Source organism: Tachypleus tridentatus, chromosome 2 (genome assembly GCF_004210375.1).
Source record: "Tachypleus tridentatus isolate NWPU-2018 chromosome 2, ASM421037v1, whole genome shotgun sequence".
Taxonomy (NCBI): Eukaryota; Metazoa; Arthropoda; class Merostomata; order Xiphosura; family Limulidae; genus Tachypleus; species Tachypleus tridentatus.
This window is the reverse complement of record NC_134826.1, coordinates 143,156,324-143,169,581: the sequence shown is the minus strand read 5'-3', so window position 1 is coordinate 143,169,581 and position 13,258 is coordinate 143,156,324. Positions and strand designations below refer to the sequence as shown.

The 13,258-nt window shown below is 35.7% G+C and overlaps 1 protein-coding gene across 1 annotated transcript in view; it reads right to left on the bottom strand.

The window, feature by feature from the left end:
• Positions 1-13,258, bottom strand: part of LOC143245621 (voltage-dependent calcium channel type A subunit alpha-1-like) — a 132,825-nt gene that overhangs the window by 50,960 nt on the left and 68,607 nt on the right. Inside the window, exon 2 of the mRNA XM_076491975.1 lies at positions 5,006-5,327. Within this exon, the coding sequence (XP_076348090.1) occupies positions 5,006-5,289 (284 nt within the window). The 5' untranslated portion in view covers positions 5,290-5,327. The remainder of the gene's footprint in view (positions 1-5,005; positions 5,328-13,258) is intronic.

Genomic DNA, 13,258 nt, shown 5'->3' with positions numbered 1-13,258 from the left:
CTAGTCAGAGTCTCATGGTGATAGACTGACTACAAGGGAAGCTGTATTTGGCCCTGCTAGTCAGAGTCTCATGGTGATAGACTGACTACAAGGGAAGCTGTATTTGGCCCTGCTAGTCAGAGTATCGTGATGATAGACTGACTACAAGGGAAGCTGTATTTGGCCCTGCTAGTCAGAGTATCGTGATGATAGACTGACTACAAGGGAAGCTGTATTTGGCCCTGCTAGTCAGAGTATCGTGATGATAGACTAACTACAAGGGAAGCTGTATTTGGCCCTGCTAGTCAGAGTATCGTGATGATAGACTGACTACAAGGGAAGCTGTATTTGGCCCTTCTAGTCAGAGTATCGTGATGATAGACTGACTACAAGGGAAGCTGTATTTGGCCCTGCTAGTCAGAGTATCGTGATGATAGACTGACTACAAGGGAAGCTGTATTTGGCCCTGCTAGTCAGAGTATCGTGATGATAGACTGACTACAAAAGAAGCTGTATTTGGCCCTGCTAGTCAGAGTATCGTGATGATAGACTGACTACAAAAGAAGCTGTATTTGGCCCTGCTAGTCAGAGTCTCATAATGATAGACTGACTACAAGGGAAGCTGTATTTAGTCCTGTTAGTCAGAGTCTCATGATGATAGACTGACTACAAGGGAAGCTGTATTTGGCCCTGCTAGTCAGAGTCTCATGATGATAGACTGACTACAAGGGAAGCTGTATTTGGTCCTGTTAGTCAGAGTCTCATGATGATAAACTGACTAAAAGGGAAGCTGTATTTGGCCCTGCTAGTCAGAGTATCGACTGACTACAAGGGAAGCTGTATTTGGCCCTGCTAGTCAGAGTCTCATGATGATAGACTGACTACAAGGGAAGCTGTATTTGGTCCTGTTAGTCAGAGTCTCATGATGATAAACTGACTACAAGGGAAGCTGTATTTGGCCCTGCTAGTCAGAGTATCGACTGACTACAAGGGAAGCTGTATTTGGTCCTGTTAGTCAGAGTCTCATGATGATAGACTGACTATAAGGGAAGCTGTATTTGGTCCTGTTAGTCAGAGTCTCATGATGATAGACTGACTATAAGGGAAGCTGTATTTGGCCCTGCTAGTCAGAGTCTCATGATGATAGACTGACTACAAGGGAAGCTGTATTTGGCCCTGCTAGTCAGAGTCTCATGATGATAGACTGACTACAAGGGAAGCTGTATTTGGTCCTGTTAGTCAGAGTCTCATGATGATAGACTGGCTATAAGGGAAGCTGTATTTGGCCCTGCTAGTCAGAGTCTCATGATGATAGACTGACTACAAGGGAAGCTTTATTTGGTCCTGTTAGTCAGAGTCTCATGATGATAGACTGACTACAAGGGAAGCTGTATTTGGTCCTGTTAGTCAGAGTCACATAATGACTACAATAAAAAGTAAAATAATAAATCGTTGCACATTTTAATGGAACTTTGTAAACAAAATTCAACATAAAAGTATCTTTTCATTTTAATTTTTCAGTACCTTACGTTTCAACTGTGCGCCCTGCACACGATGGAACACGAACTTGAAACATCTCTAATGTTCCAAAATAAATTAATATTCTATAAAAGGTGTCTGATTCGACAAACGTAGATATTTTACAACATAAAAACACAAATTTCACAATACAAACACGGAGATTAGTTGGTTAATAAAAATAGTTTTCATACGACAACACGTATTTCTAACAATATAAAGTACAGAGATTTCGCAATATAAACATCAAGGATGGCGTTGCAATAAAAACAACATTTGGCAGTAAAACTAAAATATTTCAAAATACAAACACAGACAATTCACAATACAAACACAGACAATTCACAGTACAAACACAGACAATTCACAGTACAAGCCCGGTGTGGCTAGATGGTTAGGACACTCGACTCGTAATCTTGCGGGTTGCGGGTTTCGAATCCCCGTTGCACCAAACATACTCGCCCTTTCAGCCGTGGAGGCGTTATAATGTTACGATCAATCCCACTATTCGTTAGTAAAAGAGTAGCCCAAGAGTTGGCGGTGGATATTGATGACTAGCTGCCTTCCCTCTAGTCTTACACTACTAAGTTAGGGACGGCTAGCGCAGATAGCCCTCGTGTAGTCTTGCGAGAAATTAAAAAAAAAACAAATACAAATTTTGCAGTATAACACAGAGTTTTCAAAATACAAACAAATCTCTTGACGATAATTAAAGTAGAGAACAGCGTTTTGACCTTCTCAGGTCATCTTCAGGTTATTCTGTACTAAATTTTAATTAAAGTTTTAATAACAATACCAGGTGTATTGAGAATACATTTTTGCTTCAAGTGGGTTTCTCGTCATCACGGTGTCCCAGTGGCTTAGTGGTATGCATGCGGACTTTCAACGCTAAAAACCGGGTTTCGATACCCGCGGTGGACAGAGCACAGAGAGAGCTCCTTGTGTAGCTTTGTGTTTGTTTCAAAAAACAATAACTCATCAACACGAGTCAGTGTTCCTAATTCTTTAGTGAATAAACTTCTATCCAAAATAAACACGTAAATAACAATGGATTATAATATATCGCGTTTATTTTATAATACAACAAAAATACTCGTTTAAAAAATATGTCGACTTGCGTAAGAAAAATATTGCGTGTATCATACTCAGAATTCATCACACGAACTACAATTATAAGCCAAAAGCGATATATTCACACCAGTGAAAAACAACAATTGAATGTAACAGTATTAAATATTGAAACCTTAAGTAGAATATTACAAAAGCTTACGTATATGTTTTCTGCTGTTAGTATCCAGTTCAACAGATATAAAATTGTTTTCCTAAATTTCAGTTCAATTGGTTTATACAGAATTTATTTGTACACCTGGTGTCAATTTCATTGAACCTTCGTCTAAACGAACTATTTAACTCTGAGATAACAGAGCTAAAGTTAAAAGTAATTGCTTCCTCTCACCTACGTCTGGGGTAACACAGAACAACAATAAAGTTACTATTTTGTGACCAGATCCGTTTTTCTGTCAATAGATATATGTTTGTTTGTTTGTTTCTTTTAATTTCGCACAAAGCTATTCGAGGGCTGTCTGTGCTAGCCGTCCCTAATTTAGTAGTGTAAGACTAGAGGAAAGGCAGCTAGTCATCACCACCCACCGCCAACTCTTGAGCTACTCTTTTACCAACGAATAGTGGGATTCATCGTAACATTATAACGCCCCCACGGCTGAAAGGGCGAGCATATTTGGCGCGACGGCGATGCGAACGCGCGACCCTCAGATTACGGGTCGCACGCCTTAACACGCTTGGCCATGCCAGGCCCAACAGATATATTTCAGCCTCTCTAAGGAATTTTGTAGAAAAGCTCTCTGACAAATATTTAGAAAAATCAAACATCCTATAAGAAAAAACAAAAACAACGTAAACTGTGTAAACTTTATTGTTTCAATATCATTTTAACAATTACAATAAACAGTGATATTCTAAAAGTGTTTTAATAATTACAATAAACAATGATATTGCAATAGTGTGTTTATAATTATATTACATAATAGTGTTTTGACACTTGTATTAAACAGTGACGTTCACAGCAATGCCTTGATCAATGGACTTTGAATTTAAACTCCATGAAAAATTGTTTTGGTTTCAATAACGGATTTTCCATAATTCAGAATAATTAAAAAATAATATTCATTCTTTTCTATCACGTAAGGATTTTTCACAAATCTGGAAGGGACAAAAACTCTTACCGTGGTCAAATTTACAACAAATATAATATATATGGGTCATTAAACGACCTCTTGTTACCATAGTGACAAATAGATAATATTAAAATAATTTTCAAAGTGCACCCACAAACAAGTATCTTCCACATATGACACGTCATGTGGCCTGTTAACAGTTTATATACTAGCGGTGTGTTTCTCATGGAATCTAAAACGATCGATAACACACTCACATTGCGATTGGTTTAGAGAAATCTCCAGCCAGTGGTTGTTAACGCAAGTGGTTTTAAACACATCAAAACGTGACCCGATTTCAATGAAAATGAATCACTTATATCTGTACATGATGGAGAAAAACTGATATCACTTGCATGTTCATCTTACAGGAATTACTGTAGAACATGTGAACATTTCAAGACAATAAAAACCATCGCAGGCCTGTGCTATTACGTTAAACAGTTATGTTAGGCGCTCGACTCATACTCTGAGGGTCGCGGATTCGAATCCCCGTCGCGCTAAACATGTTCGCCTCGGGGCGTTATAATGTAAACAGTCAATACCACTATTAGTTGGTAAAAGAGCAGCCCAATAGTGGGCGGTGGGTGGTGGTGACTAGCTGCTTTCTCTCCAATCTTGCACTAATAAATTAAGGACGGCTAGCGCAGATAGTCCTCGTGTAGCTTTGCGCGAAATTCAAAAACAAACACTTATGTTGCAAGGTCACGTACGTTATTAAATAAGGTCATAGCACTTTCTGGGATATTTTGGACCAGTTATATGAATATTATATTAGCATGTTCTTGTTAAAATCCAGTGTACGTTTAACACTTTCTACAGAAATTTTAGTTTTTAAACAACACTTGTTGTTTTCACCTTTATGAAGGACAATACGCTTACGTAGGTGTTGCTCTACCATATTTAGGATGTGCCACCCGTTCAGGATACAAAATACAAATGTATAGTGTTATATATGCTTCGATATTCAGTGTTCTTGTATTCGTTTTTAAAGTTTTATTGTATGTGCCACATCCTTTCATTGATATATTTGTGCAAAATGACGTGGGGACATTGTAATTCTACGGCCAATCCCACTATTCGTGGGTGATAAAGTAGCCCAAGAGTTATCGTGTAAGGGGAAGTGACTAATTGCCTTTCCTCTAATATTACACTCCTAAATTAGGGACGGCTGGCGCAGATAGCCCTCGTGCAGCTTTAGCGAAATTTAAAAAAAAAAATAAACAAACAAAATTTAATTCCCATATTTTGACGTAAAGAAAATATTAACTTACGCAACGTCCTCTAGCGTCATTCCCTTGAACTTTGTTTGTACCAGGGCACAACTTTTGTGGTCAGAGGTGGTCACCGCTCTTCTTCTATTGAAGCGTACTCCCTGTGGAAGTTCAGGGATCGAGAGTCGAGTTGAAGAGTAAACTCTTCCATTCTCGTCATCTTCTTCGTCTTCGTCATGAGTGCCAAGTTTCGAGCGGGCCATGTGCTGAAGATGCGGAGAGACACAAGGGGACGAGCCCCGCCGCTTGCCACCTAAGTGTCGGCTACCAGCTGCTCCTATCATGTCGTTCACTCAGTAGTAAGTAATTGGCCTTTCTTTATCTGAAGAAAAGAAAACAAAAACGAGATTAGTTTTGGTGGCATATCTTTCAAAAATTATTTCTTAAACGCAAACAGACATATACGGACCCAGGTAGATAAATCAAACATATTCTGAATAACATTAGGAATAAAATTGCTTCGCGAAATATTATTCCTCTGTGAAGCAAAGCGAAAAGCTGCACGGAAGTAATCAAGTCACAAGTGTTAACATGATCTTTGTGCTACGTACAGCTCCACCTGGTTTCTGTGCTCACGACTGATTGATAATGTATATAATGTCACTGACTATAAAAACAAACCCCAAAACAATACAAATTTTTGACGAAACAACACTCGAAAGTCGCAAATATTAATATTTCAAAGCAGTATGACTTAAAAGTTGTTGTTGTTTTTTTTAATTATATAGCCAGTTCAGTAATATTCTACGGTTCCAATAAAGTGATGGGAATACATCTTCCAGTTGGTTGGGTCCACATGAGGAGGTCAATAGATGGTAGAGCCACAGATCCTTGGCCCACATGAGGAGGTCAATAGATGGCAGAGCCACAGATACTTGTTCCTGGTAGGAGGTCAATAGATGGTAGAGCCACAGATCCTTGGCCCACATGAGGAGGTTAATAGATGGTAGAGCCACAGATCCTTGGCCCACATGAGGAGGTTAATAGATGGTAGAGCTACAGATCCTTGGCCCACATGAGGAGGTTAATAGATGGTTGAGTCACAGATCCTTGGCCCACATGAGGAGGTCAATAGATGGTAGAGCCACAGATCCTTGGCCCACATGAGGAGGTCAATAGATGGTAGAGCCACAAATCCTTGTCCCTGGTCTTCTTCTTCTAAGTTTCCATCATGCCAATCTTCAGCCAACTTCAGACGTCACTACATTATATTTTATTATTTTCTCAACGCGGCTTCCATGGCACTTACTCGTTTCGCTTTCATTAAAGGTAAAGGGAGACAGTGTTGCCCTCTCAGTTACTGGAGACCTAACTCTTTGGCCCTGTACCAAATACTTTTATTCACTTTAATTAGCATAAATCGTCGGTAAAGGATGAGTTAAGGCTGGTTTCATCGGTGTAAGGCAGTTTTAAGAACGACAAAAATATGTAAATAAAATAATGCGAGTTTATCAACTATTTCAAATTACGGAATCAAGTTACGTGAATTCCAAAATAACAATAATATTTTTACCACTAGCGTTTCTTTCACTGTATTTTCATAAGTTGTGCAAAAAAAGCAGGTTTATTAAATCATAAATTACTAAGTTTTCCACTCTCATTTGGCAATTTGTATAAGAGAATTATAAAAACTTCGAAGATTGTTTTTTTAAAAGGCATTGAACAATGGTGATTATAAAATATTGCAATTCATTTTGTTGAATGATTTTAATAGTTTTCGGAATAAGATGATGATAATACTGACTATAAGTCTACAAATTAATTTAATTCGCTACGTGTGTTGCGGAATTTTATTCATTTGTTTTCAATTTTTAGTCTTTAATATTTAAATTGTGCTACAGATGAATTTTATTTTACCCCAGTAGATGACTCTGGCCTCTCGTATATCACAGATGGCTTAACAAATAATTTGAAGACCTTTAAAAACAAAAACTACGGGTAGGGATAATATTTGCATATCATCATGGATAATAAATCATATTTAAATACTAAAGGTGTCTGTAGAGCCAAAATTGTCATGTTTAAAAAATATATTACAACCTGAATCATTTACGGGGAAGGTTTACAAGTGACAAAACTGGCAGATCTAGCCTTCAATAGCGGCTATTTTGAAATAACATTAATAAAATTTCTGGCGTTGCTATCTTTCAACTTTTATTTTTATGGTCTGGACAGGTGTGATAGACCTTAAAGTTAATTTTAAAGTCTAAAATACTTGAATTTACTTGAAGAATTGTTTATTCTTAAGCAAAAAAAATTTAAAAACAAGTTGGTTTAGAATAGACAAGATTATTGTAAAAGGTTCGTGGTCCTTTGATATGACGAGAGTCGCGGGTTCGAATCCCAGTCGCACCAAACATGCTCGCCCTTTCAGCCATGGGGCGTTATAATGTGACGGTCAACCCCACTATTCGTTGGTAAAAGAGTAGCCCAAGAGTTGGAGGTTAGTGGTGATGACTAGCTGCCTTCCCTTTAGTCTTACACTGCTAAATTAGTGACGGCTAGCGCAGATAGCCCTCGAGTAGCTTTGCGCAAAATTCAAAAACAAAACAAACCTTTGAATGACGGCTCTAAATTTAACGCACTTCCCAATGAGAAAGTAAATTACAAAGTTAAAAATGGATGTGAAACAGTTACATTTCTTCACGAAAGTTTTCTAGAAGCAAATTCGATTCGTTGTCGAGCAGCACTGACTTCTTTATATATCTTTCAAGCTTCGTTAGAAACACACGTCCAGTGGGATATATCAAATCTAAAGTACATTTTCCCTATTCTAATATACGTTGTCAGTTGAATTTAGATTAAAATGTTCTAACATACTTGTTTTTTTTAAGGTTTCATATTTTGATGGATATGTTTATCTATCTCGCTTAGGAATATAATTGTTTTAGCATGTTCTGTTGTTGCACGAGTTCTTTTAGATTATTTGGTGAAATTAAAGAGAATTCTAGTTCACGTGACGAAAACAAGTAACTTTGTCACAGGTTATATCTACTGATACGTAAGTTCATAAACAAGATTTTCATTTTCAGCAAAATTTCTATTGCTAACCGACTGGTTACCTTAATAGATTACAAACGCTTATTATACGCGATCACTCATTAATTTCTATGAATTATGATTGACTAACTGATTAAAATTAAACACAAAGCTACACAATGGGCTTATCCGTGCTCAGCCCGCTACAAGATTCGAAATCCAGGTTCTCACGGTGTAAGTTCGCAGACTGGGAACGAAGATAACAAATATTCATTCGTCACTCCAAGGGAAACTTCACTGAATTAAATGCTTAGTTCTATCTATAGCTAATATATACGTCTGTACCTTAACCTCAGTCACCCCATCTTAACCTCATACGTTCTCTAATAAACAAGCAAATCTAAACAATGAAAATATTGTTCACAACTATGTCAGGTTTAACACAAGAGAAACTGTCAGTAGTTGAAGAAATTTAAGTTAAACTGAGATGTGAAATTAACTACCAACTACCTACATTAACTGCCTAATAAATCAACTTGTTACACAATTCATGAGTGTAGCTATAAACAGAAGAAAACATAGCTTGATGAATCTAATTGTTGTTTTACTGACTACAGGGAAGAGTTAAGAATCTAATCGTTGTTTTACTGACTATAGGGAAGAGTTAAGAATCTAATCGTTGTTTTACTGACTATAGGGAAGAGTTAAGAATCTAATCGTTGTTTTATTGACTATAGGGAAGAGTTAAGAATCTAATCGTTGTTTTACTGACTACAGGGAAGAGTTAAGAATCTAATCGTTGATTCACTGACTATAGGGAAGAGTTAAGAATCTAATCGTTGTTTTATTGACTATAGGGAAAAGTTAATAATCTAATAGTTGTTTTACTGACTACAGGGAAGAGTTAAGAATCTAATAGTTGTTTTACTGACTATAGAAAAGAGTTAAGAATCTAATCGCTGTTTTCCTGACTACAGGGAAGAGTTAAGAATCTAATCGTTGTTTTATTGACTATAGGGAAGAGTTAAGAATCTAATCGTTGTTTTACTGACTACAGGGAAGAGTTAAGAATCTAATAGTTGTTTTACTGGCTATAGGGAAGAGTTAAGAATCTAATCGTTGTTTTACTGACTATAGGGAAGAGTTAAGAATCTAATCGTTGTTTTACTGACTACAGGGAAGAGTTAAGAATCTAATCGTTGTTTTACTGACTATAGGGAAGAGTTAAGAATCTAATCGTTGTTTTACTGACTGCAGGGAAGAGTTAAGAATCTAATAGTTGTTTTACTGACTATAGGGAAGAGTTAAGAATCTAATCGTTGTTTTACTGACTATAGGGAAGAGTTAAGAATCTAATCGTTGTTTTATTGACTATAGGGAAGAGTTAAGAATCTGATCGTTGTTTTACTGACTACAGGGAAGAGTTAAGAATCTAATAGTTATTTTACTGGCTATAGGGAAGAGTTAAGAATCTAATCGTTGTTTTACTGACTATAGGGAAGAGTTAAGAATCTAATCGTTGATTTACTGACTATAGGAAAGAGTTAAGAATCTAATCGTTGTTTTACTGACTATAGGGAAGAGTTAAGAATCTAATCGTTGTTTTACTGACTGTAGGGAAGAGTTAAGAATCTAATCGTTGTTTTACTGACTGTGGGGAAAAGTTAAAAATCTAATCGTTGTTTTACTGACTATAGGGAAAAGTTAAGAATCTAATCGTTGTTTTACTGACTATAGGGAAGACTTAAGAATCTAATCGTTGTTTTACTGACTATAGGGAAGAGTTAAGAATCTAATAGTTGTTTTACTGACTATAGGGAAGAGTTAAGAATCTAATCGTTGTTTTACTGACTATAGGGAAAATTTAAGAATCTAATCGTTGTTTTACTGGCTACAGGGAAGAGATATAGGGAAGAGTTAAGAATCTAATCGTTGTTTTACTGACTACAGGGAAGAGTTAAGAATCTAATAGTTGTTTTACTGGCTTTTGGGAAGAGTTTAGAATCTTATCGTTGTTTTACTGACTATAGGGAAGAGTTAAGAATCTAATCGTTGTTTTACTGACCATAGGGAAGAGTTAAGAATCTAATCGTTGTTTTACTGACTACAGGGAAGAGTTAAGAATTTAATAGTTGTTTTACTGGCTTTTGGGAAGAGTTAAGAATCTTATCGTTGTTTTACTGACTATAGGGAAGAGTTAAGAATCTAATAGTTGTTTTACTGACTATAGGGAAGAGTTAAGAATCTAATCGTTGTTTTACTGACTATAGGGAAAATTTAAGAATCTAATCGTTGTTTTACTGGCTACAGGGAAGAGATATCTAGGTTTTACTGGCTACAGGGAAGAGATATAGGGAAGAGTTAAGAATCTAATCGTTGTTTTACTGACTACAGGGAAGAGTTAAGAATTTAATAGTTGTTTTACTGGCTTTTGGGAAGAGTTAAGAATCTTATCGTTGTTTTACTGACTATAGGGAAGAGTTAAGAATCTAATCGTTGTTTCACTGACTATAGGGAAGAGTTGATAAACCGATAATAAATTTAAATAAAATGTCATATTTCGTCATTTAACGAATATTTTAATTGTCACTGAAAATAAACACTGACATCTGAATCTCAACATTAAAAATCGTAGTTGTTTAAATGTTATTACCTTGTTTTTAATTAAACAGTTCATTAATGAGGAGACCCACGTATCACCTCCCGCTAGTACAGCGTTAAGTCTACGGATTTACAACGTCAAAATGAGGGGTTCGAATCCTTTCGGTGAGCTCAGTGGATAGCCCGATGTGGCTCTGCTATAATAAAAACACATACCTCACGTGTTATATTATATTGAATAAGCATGCTTCTATTTTAGACACTTGCAACACTCAATGTAAAGAACTGAGGAAAGATTATTAGGTGGAATCAGAAATGTTCTACATAAAATAAATAAACGTTTCTAACATTAATCATTGATTATATTAATTATTGATATTACCGATTATATTAATTACTGATATTATTGATTATATTAATTATTGATATTATTGATTATATTCATTACTGATGTTATTGATTATATTAATTACTGATATTATTGATTATATTAATTATTGATATTATTGGTTATAATAATTACTGATATTATTGATTATATTAATTACTGATATTATTGATCATAATAATTACTAATATTATTGATTATATTAATTACTGATATTATTGATTATATTAATTATTGATATTATTGATTATATTAATTACTGATGTTATTGATTATATTAATTACTGATATTATTGATTATAATAATTACTGATATTATTGATCATATTAATTACTGATATTATTGATTATATTAATTATTGATATTATTGATTATATTAATTATGATATTATTGATTATATTAATTACTGATATTATTGATTATATTAATTATGATATTATTGATTATATTAATTATTGATATTATTGATTATATTAATTACTGATATTATTGATTATATTAATTATTGATATTATTGATTATATTAATTATTTATATTAGCAGCAATATTGACCCTGTTTTTATTTACGTCTTTTGTGCGGTTCATAACATATCAGTCATGAATCCAAAAACATTTATACGTACAAATAGTTTTTAAAATCAGTTGCAATCTTCGATTACAATGAGATTTATTACCCAGTTTTATGAATTCGCTCTTAAGACGGCCCGGCATGACCAGGTGGGTTAAAGCGTTAGAGGGACGTGGGTTCGAACCCCAGTCGCACCAAACATACTCGTCCCTTCAGCCGTGGGGGCGTTATAATGTGACGGTCAATCCCACTATTCGTCGGTAAAAGAGTAGCCCAAGAGTTGGCGGTGGGTGGTGATAACTAGCTGCTTTTCATCTGGTCTTGCACTGCTAAATTAAGGACGGCTAGCGCAGATAGCCCTCTTGTGGTTTTGCGCGATATTCAACAATAAATAACACAGTATTAGAACATTTGGTTGGTTGCCCTATTTTGTTATTCAAATATTGTTGTTGTTCATTGCCATAATTTGTTATTTAAATATGAAAAATCTCAGATATTTAATTATTCTGTTTCTGTAATTTAAACATTCAACGTCGTAGCTGTTTAAACGCCCTACCTTGTACTGTTCTTACTAGTTGATACGTTTATTTTAATCGTTAAAGATTCGGTTAATTTTGTCACGGCATCGAACTTCTAAAACGAGTACTAATTTTAATGGTTTCTAACAAGAGTTTTGAAACGTTAAATCGACCAGTTAGAATGTTTCAAAGTTACGAGTGATCCGTGCGCATCGAATTAAACACAAAACAAAAAAGTCACTTTGTGTTTTGAAAACAATCCGTAACGACAGTTTAGTTATTTAGGCCTGATTGAAGCCAGATTCCTACACCCAACATTCTTCTTTTGTTCTTGGGTGATGCTGTCTTTGGGCGTGGTTGTTTTACGCAGTCTTACCACACCTATTGAGGAAAGTTTTAAACAAAGCTAGAAAATTCATATTCAATTTTATTACATTTTAACAAATGAGTTCGTGAACCGACTGGAACCGATCCTCAGATCTTGGTTACACTTTCTCACACTGTTTGGTTTGTTTTGAATTTCGCGCAAAGCTACTCGAGGGATATCTGCGCTAGCCGTCCCCAGTTTACCAGGGTAAGACTAGAGGGAAGGCAGCTAGTCATCACCACCCACCGCCAACACTTGGGCTACTCTTTTACCAACGAATAGTGGGATTGATCGTCACGTTATAACGCCCCCTCGGCTAAAAGGGCGAGCATGTTTGGTGCGAACGGGAGTCGAACGCCTTAACACGCTTGGCCATGCCGGGCCACCTGACTTACTGACTCTCAGAATACAATCAACAAAATTATATCTCTTTCTTAGAATTGTGGTCATATGATCCTGTGTGTTCACATTTAATGTTAAGTTTTACTGCGCATGTATTTGTAGAGTACCCGGATGAACGTACCTTGTAAAAATCTTGGAAATGAATGTTATTTCCTTTATATATTATACATAGCATAAAAATATTTTTTTTTAAATAATAAATAAATAAAATAATAAAACGTAAAAAAATATTTATCTTTCGTCATTAATATTTCGGATAGAAAAACATTGTTCGGGTGGCTTTTCTAATAATATGTTTATCTCCTGTTTTGCAGAAGGAAAGTCGTTTCAATTTTTTTTTTCTGAGGCCACCTGCAGAAACGTCGTTCTTCTCGTGAAACAAGACATCGATAGTCAAAGCCCGGCATGGCCAGTTGGGCTAAGGCCT